Source organism: Haliotis rubra, unplaced genomic scaffold (assembly GCF_003918875.1).
Source record: "Haliotis rubra isolate DU_JTF1 unplaced genomic scaffold, ASM391887v1 Scf207, whole genome shotgun sequence".
Taxonomy (NCBI): domain Eukaryota; kingdom Metazoa; phylum Mollusca; class Gastropoda; order Lepetellida; family Haliotidae; genus Haliotis; species Haliotis rubra.
Genome location: NW_025766081.1, coordinates 680,231 through 697,295, shown reverse-complemented (window position 1 = coordinate 697,295; position 17,065 = coordinate 680,231). Strand labels below are relative to the sequence as shown.

General features: G+C 39.3%; 1 protein-coding gene across 2 annotated transcripts; it reads right to left on the bottom strand.

Moving 5' to 3' along the window:
• Positions 1 to 1,774: 1,774 nt before the first annotated feature.
• LOC124276182 (contactin-2-like) lies at positions 1,775 to 10,232 on the bottom strand. 2 transcript variants are annotated; one of them, XM_046711844.1, is made up of 10 exons: positions 9,908 to 10,232; positions 8,494 to 8,568; positions 6,601 to 6,765; positions 5,693 to 5,806; positions 4,976 to 5,078; positions 4,122 to 4,303; positions 3,748 to 3,777; positions 3,385 to 3,456; positions 2,710 to 2,799; positions 1,775 to 1,883 (listed from the first exon to the last, which is right to left on the bottom strand). In XM_046711844.1, exons 2-9 carry the CDS (start codon positions 8,552 to 8,554, stop codon positions 2,714 to 2,716), a joined length of 813 nt encoding a protein of 270 aa, XP_046567800.1. In that variant the 5' UTR covers positions 8,555 to 8,568; positions 9,908 to 10,232; the 3' UTR covers positions 1,775 to 1,883; positions 2,710 to 2,713. The 2 variants fall into 2 exon arrangements, with proteins under 2 accessions (XP_046567800.1, XP_046567799.1); XM_046711843.1 differs by having other exon boundaries at positions 9,903 to 10,228.
• Positions 10,233 to 17,065: the final 6,833 nt, after the last annotated feature.

The window sequence follows — 17,065 nt, the reverse complement described above, 5'->3', positions numbered from 1 at the left end:
GAGTAGGATTGGTTTTTCTGACTTATCAACCGTTTTTGCGTAAAATATATTTTAAAATAGTATTTTACGATCGACATCAATACGCGCAGAGCAGAACAACATTGATGGGACAGCCGGTGTCAACGGGGATGCGACTGGCAGCCAACACCTTGCCTTGCACGCGCAATGCACGTGCTCCCCGTTCCCTGCACGTGGACTGCCCGAAGTACCCGTCTTGTGAGAAACACCCGTTTCATCTCATTCTTCACAGTGATCCTTCGTAGCCTAGTGGATAAAAGCGCCTAGTTAGAGAGCAAAGGGTTGCAGGTTCGAAACCAGTTATTGCCACTATATAATGGAGGTTTTCAATAATGTGATAGCAAGACAAAGTTGTATCAATCATGAATAGTATCCTAGGTTTAGAAATGATCAGTGCAAAGTCACAGCAGAGGTCTGGGAACCCACTTTACAATTCACGTCCCAGGGATTACAATTCACATCCCATGGATTTACAATACACATCTCTGATTATATAGTATAACCATATGATACGACTTTGAAGAGACTGTCTGAGCTGACCCGTTATTCGTGAGGTAGGTTGATAAAAGACACATAATTGTTGATGTTCGCAATGTATTTTTCACTATACCCCAGGCAAGCTGATTTGTCAAATGACACATACAACATGTTCAAAATATTTACAACTGGTCGCATATAATATTATCCTTTGCAAGAGGATAGCTTGACGTTTATCTAATATACATTGGAGGACTCTTTTAATGATATACATGTGTCAGAATAGGTAATGTAAAAATCGACAGACGTTGATATTTTTCATGCACATTTTATTGATCAACATTGTAAGATATATTTTAAACAATCGAAAGGTGGCATTAAGTGTGCGTTCGAATACATAGTCTAAATACTTGTTCAATCATGGACACGAATGAAGTTTGTTTTTCTTAATTAAAGTGTATATTCCAAATATAAAACAAAGATCAACTGTAAACGTATTGTAAAGATTAATGAATTAAATGTTAGTCATGTTGAAATACTTGCCGCCGTTGTGTCATGCACTGTGCTTACCTAATTGAAACCATAACTTGTATTATAATATCATAAGGCTGCATTATAAAAACGTAGACAATGGTAGACATAATCTTCTCCTACATACAAAAGTTGGCAATGGTTTAGAAGCACAAATATATGATAAAAATAGGTTACACGCAAAATAACATTCAATATCTAAAAAGCGAAAAGCCTTACATAGTACAGTATATACAATGTATCATTTATTTCACAAGGAAACTCGTCATGTGACTTTGAAACATGAGGGAGTCGAACCTAAATTAATAAACTTACGCTTCGAGCGACGTGTAATAGTCTATCGGAACTTCAAGCAATAGGCAATAAATGCAATATTTATCATACACATATGGCATTAGGGACCGTTCATAATTTATGGCTAGGGGGCTGATGATGATTTTAAGGGGGGTCACCCATTTTGTTCTGGGGATCTAGGGGGGACAGCAATTTTGTACACACGTACTGGGGGGTAGGGTGTCAGCAATTTTGTACATAAAATACGTTTAAAATTATGGGGAGGGGGGCATTGATTTTGTACATAAATTTTAGGGGGGGTCATCCACATTGTAAATGCTTCTCCATAAAAATAATCATCACCCCCCATCTCCACCCACCCCTAGCCATAAATTATGAACGGTCCCTTATGAGGAATGACGTCAAATACACATAAAGCTTCAATTGAGGGTTCCGTTAACAAACATCTCCTCAATGCAATCTACAAGGCGAACCCACATTATATTGTTCATTCTTCTTTTATACAACCGCGGGAGTTGTCGTGGTACCTCAACGAGCCCAAAGGACTCATTTTAAGCATGGATCTGAAATCAAAGAAAAATAATAGTAACACGTTTACTTATTAAATTGTAAGAGACCTAAACGTTACTGAGTGAAAAGAGGATCATTTCATACATTAATTGTAAAGGGTCGAGATGCCGATAATACAATGCAATGTGGGTGAGTATTTCGGTTATGTAAGCTTGATGTGTGACGTACATCACGAATTGACCAAGGTCTTAGATGGAAACCTACGAGCAAGGTAATGAAGTAGACTAATGCATAGTCGGTGAATATATAGAATTTCTATAGAAACAAAATTAATGCTTCCTCTTTAATTGAAAATTGAGATGGGGATTCAGAACCTGAGGAAAATCGAGATTCGTTTCATTTTGGTCTTTAGCATGGCTGAAAGGCCAGTGTACGAAATAGCCACTGCCCCGCTAGCCCGTGGCTAGTAAAAATCGAGTCGGGCGAGTAAATCTCCACAGTCACTGGCCCTAATGGCTAGTGAATTTTAGTGGGGTCATTTTGTAAATATGTCACTCTCTCCGATTTGTTAAGTTATAATACACTTTTAATTCATGCAAGATGGTATTTTACCTTTTTGTAATGTTTTGCTTAGTTTCTACATTCAAATTTCGAGCTAGTGAAATATTTTGTGGGCTAGTAACTTTCAGACATAGCTAGCCCGACTGGCTAGCAAAACTTGGGAACTCTCGCACACTGCTGAAAGGGCTGGGTGAATTGAAACAATGTGGTTCAGGGACTGTGAGAAGGACTGGGTTATGGAGCGGACAAATCTAGACCAGGGCCTTCCTTCACCCGCTCCTCCAGACATACAGAGTGAAATATTAACACGACTCTCACCATATCAGAGGAGCCAAAGCGTTGCAGCGACAACGACGACCACACCTGTGGCAGATACCGTGCCACTACCAGCCGACCCCGCTTCGATCGCTGAAACATTAACAACCAGAGTCAGTATATAAAAATAGTCACATTTACATTTAAAATGCTATTTATTTTATAGTTCGTGTTCACATGCACAGTTTCATCGGTTATAAGTAACTGTGAGCTTGTTCTTTACACAGGAGGTTCAAATATATATTTCCGGGATCTCCTTCTCTATGATCTGAGATACTCTCCCTTACTTGACGTTTTTAAAGCACATCTCAAGGCCTATCTCTTTGGGAGATATTAAAATTGACTTGAACTGTTGTATGCGCTTAGAGCATGCTCATGGGGTGTGGAGATCAGCGCTATACACATGTCCTGATTCGAAGTGGGATCGGCTGGTAGTGGCACGGTATCTGCCACAGGTGTGGTCGTCGCTGTCGCTGCAACGCTTTGGCTCCGCTGATATGCTGAAGAGATGCTATTCTCGTACATAACGAAACCAGAAAATCATTTTCGTGACACGTTTTCCCGCACTATTTTATTTGTCATGTGTAAATGTCCTTCGCTTTAAACACGCATAATTTTAACACTAACCGCTAAGCCGACCTGCATAATCACATTACATTGTTTTAATCATATTCTTGCCTGGATTCGGTTTCGCAGTTCCTATGTCTGTCTTCCCTACAGCTAGCGTTGTCAGCTTTGTTTCCCGGTGACCTGCGAGGAAACAGAAACAAAGTTCATATATTAATATTCTAATTTTCAAAAATACACAAATGAAGTGATACGTCTTTCGATGATGTTTGTGCTGTAGAGCGCTTTCCCCTCTGAGAGAGCAGTAGCAGAGATCTCAAGACGGGATTGTTAAGTGTAAAACGTCTTTGCTAGTGCAACGTGTTAAAAGCTTTTCCATTTTTAACGACATAAGCATACGTTAACATTCACATGTTTCACAAATCTTGAAATTCTTTTATTAAAGTTATTTTTTTTTTGCAAATTTAAACCTACCTCTGGTCGAAGGTGGTACTTCATTTGGATCTGCGGAATATACATGTATAGAAATTTACTTTACTGATTTATTTTATGATGACTAAGAAGAGATTTAATGAAATGTGCAAAGATGATTATTTCTATACTCAACATAGAACTACAAGTCAATTAGATGATTGATCTTTTTAAAGTTTATAAGTATGTGTGACCCGGGAAGATCCGGGTTAGAATTGGTCTTCAACAACCTAGCTTGTCGTATTAGACGACTAACGGGATCGGGTGGTCCGGCTCGCGTTAAGCAACAGCCAAACCAAACCTAAAGTATACGTGACATGGATATCTAAGGTAACAAAGAAACTGACTTACAGAGAGACTGAAATTGTGTTACTTACCTATGACATTCAAATTCATAGTTGCAGACTCTTCTCCATCATTGTTATTTCCGGAACAGCTATATATACCTGTGTCTGTCTTAGACACCTGTTTAATTGTAATTGAGCTATTTGATATGGTCAAACTGTCGCTGTTGCTCAGCTTTCTATTCTGGTGGAACCAGGAAACAGTTGGGATTGGCCTGTTAAAGAGAAAAAATGATTTGTCTTACTTTTGTGGGGGGTGGGGGTGGGGGGGTTTACTCCCAATAGGGCAACAGATGTTTAACCATTCCGCGAACGCCTACTGCCACTAGTCATCCATATAGTTCTCACCGCGAGATTGCCTTTGCGTGCTGTTTCACAAGAAAATCAAGATTGTTCTCTTGCCCTGACATCTTACATCGAAATATGTTTTAGTATTCATCTATTTAAACTGACATGGCTGGGTTTGCTTCAAGAACATCTAAAATGGTTGGAAAGATGAATTTACCATGATGTGTTTTGTATCTGTATTGCGGACAGGTTCACATAGGTACGTTGCTACCCACCGAACGTGGTATTTCTCAATACAACTTCAAAACGTCCTCTAGGTATTGGTCATGTTATATTTAGCAGCGAAAACAAGTTTACAGGTTTGTACTTCGATACTGAATCCTTCAATTGCAGAATCACTATGCCTTTTACAAAGAGTGGTAGAATTTGGTTTTACGTCACCTGCAGTAATATTACAGAAACGTCAATTCCAATATGGAATCAACCGGAATCAAACCCGGTCCTTTGTCAATACGAGCAAGTGCTTTAACCACTAATCTACCCCAACCCCCTTTAAAGAACGCCCTTTACCTCATCGCCCCATAGAAAGCTAAGCGTACCTGCCGCCGAAGATACATTCTAGTGTCACGTCTTCTCCCAGGTTGGCAGACGTGTTTCCGGTAGACCGCAAGAGCTTAACTGGTACATTGCTGTTGGTTTCACCTGGAATAAAACTTCCAATACTGTACCAACTTTTCACATATTCAGTTAACGATAACAATCTTCAGATGCATGTTAGAAACTGAATTAGGTGATGGGATCATTTCATTTTGTTGACATGAGTACAAAGGTTATAGTGGTATACAATCCGGTATAAGGTATTGCAGCATACACACTTGACTGGGCCACGTCAACCAACATGTATCTTTCTCGAGTGACATCGTAGATTGGTTTGAGCCCGATTGAGCAGATCTTTGCCCTTAATGAATAAAACATGCAGGAAAGTTATCACCTAGTCCTTACGTTGCCACATATTACACCTATGGTTTGATGACAATCAATGTTAAAACTTGGCTCTTCATGCAACTTTCAGCAACCAACGCTTGTCGATAAAGGCAACTAACGGGATTGGGAGACACATGTCATCGTAAACGAATTGTGTACATCGATGCTCCTGCTGTTGATCACTAAATTGTCTTGTCCAGACTGGATTATTTACTGTCCGCGATCGTATTGCTGGAGTGTTGCTTAGTAAGGCGTTTAACTACACACAAAGAAATCCATTTCAGAACACCTACGACCCGTGAAGGTCCGGGTCACTCCCTCAGCACACCTACCTTCTTTGACGTTCAACTGGACCGGGCTACCGAGATTTATGGAGCTGCCGATGGAGCTTCCGCATTTATACTTGCCAGTGTCCGTTACTTCCACGTATACAAAGTGAAGTGTACCTGAGTCACAAAATTGATGCAGTAAATCACTGAATTGAACTCATATAGCAAGGAAAATATGCATACATGACGAGGACTTCAAATCACTGTCAAACATCATTGTTCAAACCGAAACATGAGTCTCATTACATATTCAGACAATGACCTACTTTTCAGCCGCTCCGGATTTTCTAGTGTGAAAGTGAAAAGAGATACCACAAACAACTATGGTTACACTGAATTCCAATTTTTTGTGTCATAAGAAAATTGTATTCATAAGTTAATTTCAATCTTAAACTTTAATAACATCGTATTTCTATATGATATGGCGAGGTGTAGGCAGCATGACCTTAACTAGGACGTCACAGACTGCCCCTGTTTGATGAGGTCGTAAAATGATTTATAATTCATCTAGCTCACTGGTTACACCTGTTATGGATTCTTTGTGCTTATCCAGTGTAGTTTTGTAACATACAATGTGATTGATATAATACCAAGTCCGTACCAGACCGTCAAACTTTTCCAGCGGCAGAGCCTCGTTTTGAGATTTCCACGATTTCCAGATTTCCGTTTGTCAGAGCACACTGTACGACAGAGCACACTGCACGACGTGTTTGCAAGGATTGGAAGGAGCGTAGTGTTGCAATATACAAGTGCTTAGATGTATCAAATAATACTGAGAAATGTTTATGTATCCAGTTGAATGAATTGGTCTCTAAATTCTGGACTGGTTATTGTACTATGTTGCGCAATAGGATAGAGCCCAGTCAGCAGGAAACGAGTCTGTTTTGTAATCAATGTTTTGACTTGCTCACCCTTTTGATCTGTTTGTTTTCTTCTATCATTTGAGATTTGACTGGTTCCGGCTTCATCTATTTTATACCAGCTTAATCTCCCTTTTGGGGGGTCTCGGCAAGTCATTGACACGGATTGCCCCCCGGTTACATTCTTCGTCAGCAGTGGGGCGTTCCACTGGTTTGCTGGGAAAAAGACATGAAGAAGGTTGGCTACATACACTTTAATGAATTGTGAAGTGGTCTATATTAACATAAGACAATCGGATTACCTTCATTGACTTTATTTGTATATATGTTTATCAGCTCTGTAAAAAATGGTGCAGATGTTGAATTTTTCAATCTGTAATTGTAGCTTATTGAATCAAAGCTAGCAGGTATGGTATGAGCATTTACAGTCAGAAATAAATGTACATGTGAGTAACATTCATGATTTACATAATGCATATTCTGTCGAGTCAAATAATCAGAAGGTATCCATTGTATCAGTAAATACGTTTACCGCCCCTTTAAACAGTATCCTAGTTGTATCACCTAGTGTCAGCTTCATAAGGGTAAGTGAGCGAGTTTTACGCCTCACTCAGCAATATTCCAGCTATGTGGCGGCGGTCTGTAAATAATCGAGTCTGGACCAGACAATCCAGTAATCAACAGCATGAGTATCGATCTGCGGATTTGGGAACTGATGACATGTCAACAAGTCAGCGAACCTGACCATCCGATCCCGTTAATCGCCTCTTACGACAAGCATGGGTTACTGAAGATCAATATTCTAACCAGGATCTTCGCGGGTCAGCTTTATGAGGGAGGAAAGCCCGAAGTAATGTGCCTTCAGAAGTTTACTACCTTGGTAAAACTCCTGAGCACGTGTGTGGTGCTGTCAAACCTAGAAAAACATACAGGTCGAACCAGGATCCTGTGGAATGCAAGGGACGCAACTCTGCACTGGTCATCGACTGAATGCAGTGGGTGGTCAGATGCAGTGTCTTGGTTGAAGCATGTGAATAACTGATAACATCACACACAGACGGGACCGCCTCCGCGGTGTAATGGTTAGAGCGTCCGCCCGAGAGCGGAAGATCGTGGGTTCGATCCCCGACCGCGTCATACCAAAAGACGTTAAAATATGGTACTTGTTGGTCCCTGCCTGGCGCTCGACATTAATGGGTACAACAAGCACTGGTCGGCTCGGAGTCAGTATAATGTGTCTGAGTGGGGTATTCATGCTTCACAGCGGCATGGTATCTCATTCGGCTAGCACTATAAAACCAGCTCAAGTCTGAGCTAGTACAAGCAGCCGCACATACACATACACACGCATGCACGTCGTCATATGACGAAATATTCTCAAGTACGACGTAAAACCCAATTTCCCCTCACCTCCCCTCACCTCACACACAGACGGTGAGTGAGTGAGTGAGTGAGAGAGAGAGAGAGAGGGGGGGGGGGGTATTGTGCGAGAAGTTTAAACATGAAACCTACTACATGATAAACGAAAGAATAAGAATTCTACCATGTCCTCAGTAAATACTGGATTGTGATTGGTTAATCAAAGTCATTCACATGTATATAATCACGTTATATACCTTTATTTTCAATGGTTACACAGTGTGTATTTTGTTTTAAATCTTAATAACGCGGTTATGGTAGAATGGAGATAAACGTACTGTGTTGGAAAATCAGTGGTATATAACGGAATTATTATAGCTCTAAATTTAATTTAAAACCAAACGTGCTATTATAATTCGTGATATACCTCTGATTTCCAAAGACAGTATGTTTATCTCCAAATTATCCTCCTACTTATCTTCCACTTATCAACTGACATCTATCAAAATAACTCCAATATTTGACATAATATAAATTACCCTTGACTAATTGCGGTTTCTTAACATCTGACCTGATATATCTTACCTGCAATTTGATACACAGTTGTCATTGCAATCAAGGTCAGTTTTAGGTTCATTTTCCCCATGTTATGTTAGATTCCTAAAAAAAGAGAGAAGGTAAAATGTATTGTATACTATATACAATACCCTTGTCCCGATAAACCTGTGATATAAATATTCAAATTCAGCTGACTGTATTCCAATCAGCTTTGGAGAACCAGAGTATTCGGAATCAATATTTTGTAATGTTCAGGAACGTTTGACAAGAATGTCCACTGGATATGTACAACATGTATTTGGTACACTCACAAAGGCGTGTTGACCAATGGTCAAGAAAAAAACGAAATCATAAATATCGTTGCAGGCAACGGTGAGGGCTCCTTGGCCTATCTATCTATCCATTGTATCTGAGGGCTAGAAATCATCGTCCAAAACGGAGCCAGAACACGTTTTTGACAGGCGAGCGGATCTTCCAAATACATCTGGGGTCGCGGGGGTCATGTAACTTCCGGAGAAGAAATAGTTCCCGCTGTAAATGGCTGTATCTCAGTTGTTCTTGGGTCTACGGTTAAAACAATTAGTGTTCTGGAATCACCAAGCCTTCATCTACCATACTGGTACTTTGTGTGCAGAATTTGGACATTTTGGGAGCAAACTACTCAGAAAACTGCTGAAAAACATGGCCAAAAACTGAAAACAAAAATAACTGCCAAACGGTACGTTTTAGCGACTTGACCCGTCCAGGCAAAATTGTTGGGAATTCAATTGTTCATCTGTACAAGAGATTTAGAAGTGTTGGAACAATTAGTTCTTGGGATATTTGCTGTCAAACTTTGAAATTTTGGATTTAATTTTGAAACATCTCCCCTTTGCTATTGGGCCTAGAGACTAGAGATTTTTAAGGGGAATATCTACACCTCGGTGCGCATCTGTGTGATTTTTATGTAAGCGATTCGGAGCATTGGTCTAGGACTAATGTTTGGTACAAAAATCGGCGGAATAAAGAACCCTCTCTGCTGCAATTTTCATCTTTAATCTGTAAAACATAATAATAATCCGAACAATTACAATAGGTATCCTGCTTAGAGGCAAGGAGCCCTAATTACAATATAATTTGGAAAATGTGTTACCAGCATTTATATTTTTTGTGCTTCTCACCGCCTGAACGACCCTTCTAATTTTATAGACAGCATGCTCCTGAATTTGCCGACGAATTTGCTTTGGATATAAGTAACATTCTCAAAAGAAACCATTGTTTGGGGGAGGTGAGGTTCTAAATGTCCCACAACGTTTAAATTTCAGGAAGAACCATCAGTTGTTTTCAGATAACAACACAATGCCATCCGCAGTGTTCAATAATAGGAACAAAGTGGACTTGGCAACCCATGATTACAAATGGCTATGTTCCAAAAGGGATTGTCTATCTACACTTACCTTACGTTAGTACTGTCTTTAATGGAGAAGGATCCTTGAATGTACACCTCCAACTGAAACATCAGTCCTTGTACGAAGATCAGGAGAGAGTAAGTCGGGACAGAAAAGGGAACGGAAATTGTTAACGAAAGCGGAAATTATTACTCATTATCGTCCTACACGTAAGCCTTCGGGAAAAAATCCGTCCACGATATACCTCTTTTGAACAGATAAGTCCACGTCCGCAAATGACACATCAAATAATGTCGCGAAGTCCGGGCCTGTGCACGTGTATGATCAGATCAAGTCCGACGGAATGAAAGTTATATCCCCTGTGTGACATGGTTATTACATATTGTTCACGTTATAGATTGTGTGCTTGTTATTACTGTTAAACAAGTACGAATCTATGTAACATATTAGTCATAAAAATACACAAGGAAATTAAAACTTATATGAGAACTAGATGTGTTAACACGTAAATTAGTGAAATGAATTGAACACACATTTATGTGCTACGTTTTGGGACGTCGGTGGTTTCGGTTTCGGCACGTGCAACACTGTCAACTGCGTTGAGGGCATGAACGTCAAAAACTGCTGTCGATTTGGTATTGTTTGACGTTTGATTGTTATAAAACGAAACTGATAATGAATGCAACGACTGAAGAACGTTCCGAGGCGATTGGAATGGTCAGTGGGTCAATGTCCCAGTGTCAGGGTGCTGCGCAGAGCCATTGCCACCCAAAACATTTCGGCGCTGTTAAGATGTTATCAGAATAATAATGAAGGACGGATAGATGGACATTGGTGACCCATCAACTCTTGGCATAGGTTCCCGACTGCAATGACCACTGCCCAGACCATTCAAGGATTTCGATTACATTATTGCGGGATAAGACCAAGTCGACCCTCCACACGACCTCTGCACAAAACCGCCAAAGGCGGTGCCCAAATCATGTCCATCGTAAAGGACAGTTGCCGTGTTAAGTACACGTCAGTAAACCCCTTTCGTTGTGGTTGAGGGCAGAATGTCGGCATTCAGACCAGTAGCAATTCCGGTTCTTCAACGTCATGGCTCATAGACATTCAACAGAATAATGCCCGCCCTCACACCGCTAGTGTTTGCTATGGACTTTCTTCAACAACACAATGTTAAGTACTGCCTTGTCCTGCAATTTCACTTGACCTCTCTCCAAGAAAGGATGTGTAATGAAATGGAAAGACGTTTATACCGCAAACCAAATCCGAAAGATGACGTTCGTGATTTATTTGGGAACAGGGTTGCAGTAAACATGGCAAGCCAACCCACAAGACTTCCATGCCCAGTTCATAAACTCCACGCAATGGTTGTTTGGTTGATTTGTTGTTTAACGCCGCACTCATCAATATTCCAGCTATATGACGGCGGTCTGTAAATAATCGAGTCTGGACAAGACAATCCAGTGATCAACGGCTTGAGCATTGAATCGTCGCAATTTGGATACGATGACATGTGTCAACCAAGTCAGCGAGCCTGACCACCCGGCCCCGTTAGTCGCCTCGTGCGACAAGCATGGGTTGCTGAAGATCAATTCTAACCCGAATCTTCACACACAGGTTCAATCGGCGATGTACTGCTCTCCTATCTGCTAGTCGTTACTGAGATTGCTACTTGACCCCTGCCTCGCATTTGGACTCAATGTGAATGTCATGGACATTAAACATGCTGTTCTTCTGTCTTCGTATGACATCAGTATCAATTTATTTAGTTTACATCAATACTTTTCATTGTGGATATATTTCCAATTATGAAACAATTTTAACAATGCACAGTTATTTTGGTGGCTGCGAATGTATGGTTGTACAAACTACTAATCATCAAGCATAGGCCACAAATACGGATTATGTTTGTGGTGTGTTGGATTTAAGTCACATACTGTGAATATTTGTACACGATTCACCGGCAATTGTCTAACAATTTCGCATTCAATATCGAATTTATACTGCAACACACACACACTCACTCACATGCGCGCGCACACGCACGCGCACACACATTTTCAATAGCTCTGACGTGACCTATGCACAAATTGATTACTAAGCAATATGTTCACCTCCGACGTCATACTTGACCTTTGTGTGTTAGGGTTGTCACTTTTCTGTTTCTTCAAGCACTTGAAATATAACCAGGGTTAACGATTTACATTAAAGTACTAATATTTACACGTGCGTGTGGACGGTTATGAGTGAGTGAGTGAGTGAGTGAGTTTAGTTTTACGCCGCACTTAGCAATATTCCAGCTCGATCTTCGTAATTGGGAACCGATGACATGTGTCAACCAAGCCAACGAGCCTGACCACCCGATCCCGTTAGTCGCTTCTTACGATAAGCGTAGGTTACTGAAGGTTCATTCTAACCCGGACCTTCACGGGTTGCACGGTTATGAATTCTACAGGCATGGTATATATAACAGTGTAATGACATACATGTATGACTCATGTTAAATTATACACAGCAAATTTGGAAACTTGTGTGGAATAAGATCAGATTTGGTTTTATTATAATTGATAGGTTATATTTCATATCATGTTACAAATCATCGGCCCAAATATTCATCAATATGTCGCAAACTTGAAATTATGCTCATCGTCTGTGTCACTAAAAATCAAAACGTATTAGTAATGGCGTAAAGCGAAGATTCATATTGGTGTTTTTTTTCACATTACTGTTTTAATAAGGAGATGGGAATTTTTTTCATTTATATGTTGATAAACACCCTATGCCCACGTTGTTTAGCCTTACATAATCAGCACAAAGCATGCTATCTAATATAATAATATTTTGTTTTTTGAAATACAAAAAAAAATACTTGAATTTATCCGCATGTATACTGAATCCGACATGTTTATTGAAACGTTGTGATGAAAAGAAAATTGACACTTCCATCTGTACGTTGAAGCCGCGATGTCCTGTATGTTCAGATAATCGGTGTAAAATGAGGAAATATCCTGAAGGTATATTGGTTTCACTGAAAACAGCCAGATTCTCACCATATCATACACACAACTGTTCCAATCCAGTTCTAACTGGTTAGGACAAGTACAGTGAACACAAAGACGACAAGAACAAAGACCCCACGCTGAAAGGGTAAAAAAAAACACAAATAATACACGTTTTATCCATAGCTTGGTGCTGATGCTGTACGAGCTCTCATGTATGGGACAAAACCCTCAGCAAATGATACAACCTGGGAAGTAACACTTAATAAATTGGATTCACAATTGATATTCTGATAAACGAATATTTTAGTTGCTATTATCAGAAATTCAAATTACCGTGGTATTTGTGTTGCCACGTTGGTTTTTGTCTGTTAGTAAAATTGGAAAGTTTTAATCTTTCCCAATTGGCTGTTCCTACGCACATCTCCCCAACAGCTGGAAACAGAAACACGGTCTAATGTGAATATTGTTATGAAATGCGAAACTATTTGAAATTATATCCCTCTTTCGAGGATGTTTATGGTGCACAGGGCTATGCTCCTCCACTTTCACAAAATCTCCGCTGTTTTCCTCATGTCTGCAATGTCCGCATACCAGCGCCTCATCACTATACAAAGTATGACCAGCTAGTTATCAAACTTTCAGTAAATTAATACCTCTTACTTTCTTTGTACATACTCCCACTGTCAATTGATGTAATCAACATCTGATCTCCAATCCAAGGAGGAAATAAATATGATGATGATGACTACACATCGGGGATACATTGTAATGTACATAGAACTGAGTCATTCTCAAAATTTATCTCAATATTTATGTTATATGTTTCTACCCGACAAACTTAAGTCAGAATCAATAAAAACTTTATGGTAACTAATTTATCTCCGTTTATTCTACACTTTACAGTAAACCAAATTGCGAAAAATCTTTTTTTAAAATTTATTTTAAATCCCCAAACCACCAAATTCTACTCAATTTTCATGTGTCACAACTCCTGTGGCCGATGTGCAATTTGATTTTTTTGGTTGTCTTTTTCATGCTTTTCAAAAGAATTTTTTTAACATATCATAATTAATGATGTAACAGCTACATGCTTCGCATGGTTTGGCCTTTTTGTACGTAAAAAACATTTTGTAAAAAAAAATCAAACTTGGTCACAAGGTTTGATGTCACTACCGTCATCCAACACATTGCAATAATGATTACTCCCTGTACTGTCTTCTGATTCTACTTCATGTTTGCAAGCAATGGCAGTGAGGAAACATGGCTGTCAAACACTGACACAAAAAAAATCATTTTTCGTAATTTTATCGCAGAAAAGGTGTGTACAAAATGATATCTGAGATTTTTCCATATCCTAACCAAATAATTTTGTGAAGCCAAACAATGCCAAGTAACTTAGACAGTAGGTGAAATCATTTGAAACCATGTGCTCAGTAAACTTTGGGGACCAGTTACTGTTTTAAAACTGATACTATTAGTGGCTGTCACTACCGTTATTGTCACTGCCGGTATCATGGATTGTTTTACGGTAAGGACAGATTGTGTGACGGCACTGACATTTTTCTAGTTTAATATTGTTTGTATCTAAATTTCAATTCAAAGATTCCAAATGTTTTGGAATCTTATTTAACATAAACGTTTTGTATCAAATTTATAAAATCAATATGCGAAAAGTATGATTTGTAGTTACGGTAAGGACATGGTAGTGTAACAGCCGTGACAAAGAAGAAGATACCGTTACAATGTCACTGCCGTAACACGCTGTCTTTACTTGTTTTTTACATGACAGGGACATCCATAAGTAAATCTTTTGCCTACTACATATTCTTCAAACATTCTGAAATATCTGACTGACAAATTTCATTAAATTATCTTTTAAAGTTAACATATAAAACTGGCTATTATCAAAAATGTCACTACCGTTGTTGTGTCACTACCGTAACAATTAATTCCACTGTCCATGCCATGACAACATCATTATCCTTATTTAATTAAAATTTATTTATCTGTTTTGTGTGAAATTTGTAGTGCAATTATGTTTGGTAGTAGAACTTCAAGTAAGCATAAAATAATTCATATTCTCACTTTGAATTGACCGAGTGCGGCGTAAAACTAAACTCACTCAACTTTGAATTGTTTTGCTACATATTACTTTACATTTGCAAATCAGAAATGAAAGGAACTGTTTAGCTTGTTGGCCCCCTTTAAGCAATAAATATAAACTTTCAAAACTCATTAGCCATGTTATATTGTAAAACTAGATATTTTAATATACATGTACATTAAATGAATATCATCTTTAGATTTTAGTAGTGAAGCAATTGCATGAAGTTTCTAATAAAAAGAGAAAATATGAAAACTGAAACGTCGTTAAGCTTGCATAATTTATGTTATGTATATTCAGAATACTATAAACGTAATCAACAACATTTCAAAGTAAAACCAGAAAACAAATTTGCAATTTTTGCCTACATGAAATATGGACGAATTTTGAGAATGACTCAACTATAAATCGATTTTCATGAGTAACCATTTATTAAGAGATTTGAAGTGTGAGGAGATATGTGTCATACCGTGTCTCACCTTCCGCAATTAGAGGTAACAAAGAAAGTGTCTAAAATGTGACATTTGATATAAATTTGGCAGACCCTTCACGTCATTGCTATTTCCAGAACTTCCTCGTACCTGTGTTTTTCTCAGACACCTACTTCATTGTTAGTGTGTTACTGTCTGTTATCGTAGAACCATGAAACAGCTGGAATTGGTCTGTTAAAGAGGGAAATTAATAAAATAAGAGAGACTGTCATCGCATAGCAGGAAGCAGGAGCAGGTGATAAGCACAAGCATCTTTATATGAACATTATGTGGGGGTCGGGTTCTGTCGGTGGTGCGATGCATGTTTAACCTTTAATCGAACGCCACCTGATCTGACTGACAAATTTCATTAAATTATGTTTTAAAGTTAACATATAAAACTGGCTATTATCAAAAATGTCACTACCGTTGTTGTGTCACTACCGTAACAATTAATTCCACTGTCCATGCCATGACAACATATTATCCTTATTTAATTAAAATTTATTTATCTGTTTTGTGTGGAATTTGTAGTGCAATTATGTTTGGTAGTAGAACTTCAAGTAAGCATAATATAAGTCATATTCTCACTTTGAATTGACCGAGCGCGGCGTCAAACTAAAATCACTCAACTTTGGGCACCCGTGAAGAGCCACCTCCTCGTGGTGGGTGCTGGGTAACGCTAAGCGCTCTTCGACCCCCCGTTGTGGACCCGAGGGGATATTTGGTCCACCAACCCGTTTGCCGTGGGTTGCGCCCCTGTGTCGGTGGAGGACGGGATTCTGGTGGTTGAGGGCACTGGTTCCAGGAACAGAGTTCCTTTGCCCAACACACCATTTCGGCCCTTACTTCACCTAGACGGGTGGTAGAACTGGCCCGGTTCTACCAATCGGCTGGTCACGCCAAGCCCTGTGTATAGACTATATATATATATATGTCATTGCACCAATTTGATTTGGAATTGTTATATTTTCGGTCTTGGCCTACTTGTTTATCTAAAACGTTTGTAATTTTGAAATATACTGTTATGAACTTTGCCTAGAGTCTTATGCCCAGAAGGCGGTGGCTCATGGGCCAATCTGGTGGAATTATTTATCTTTTAATTCTTCTGCTGGAGTATATCATCCGGGTATCCTTGGTGCTTCAAGTTGGAAATCCACTTGTTTTTAGTATTGTCCTTGTGATACTCCATGGTGGGTGGGGAGCTCGGATGATGAAATCTTACTAACTAACCATGGCTTACCTAAACCCCCCCAAAAAGACCAAGCGTCAACTTGACACTGATCCTGTTGAAACTGACCTCAGACTGCCCAACTCAATTGATTACTGGCCACGTTTTCTTGTGCTTGAAACTATTGACAAGACACCTTTGAAGTTGAATCCTTTTGCCGTAGCTAAAGGTATACAAGGCATAGCTGGTGACGTTAAGAACATTAAACGATTACGTTCCGGTGCTCTGCTGGTTGAGTGTGCAAAGAGGCACCAAGCCACCAACCTTATGAGTAATTGATTCTTTTGTCGGCATTCCAGTCACGGTCTCAGCTCACAAAACACTCAACACGAGCAAAGGAATTATCAGAGATCGGGATCGATTGTTTGCTGACATATCAGAACTTGACATCGTCTCTG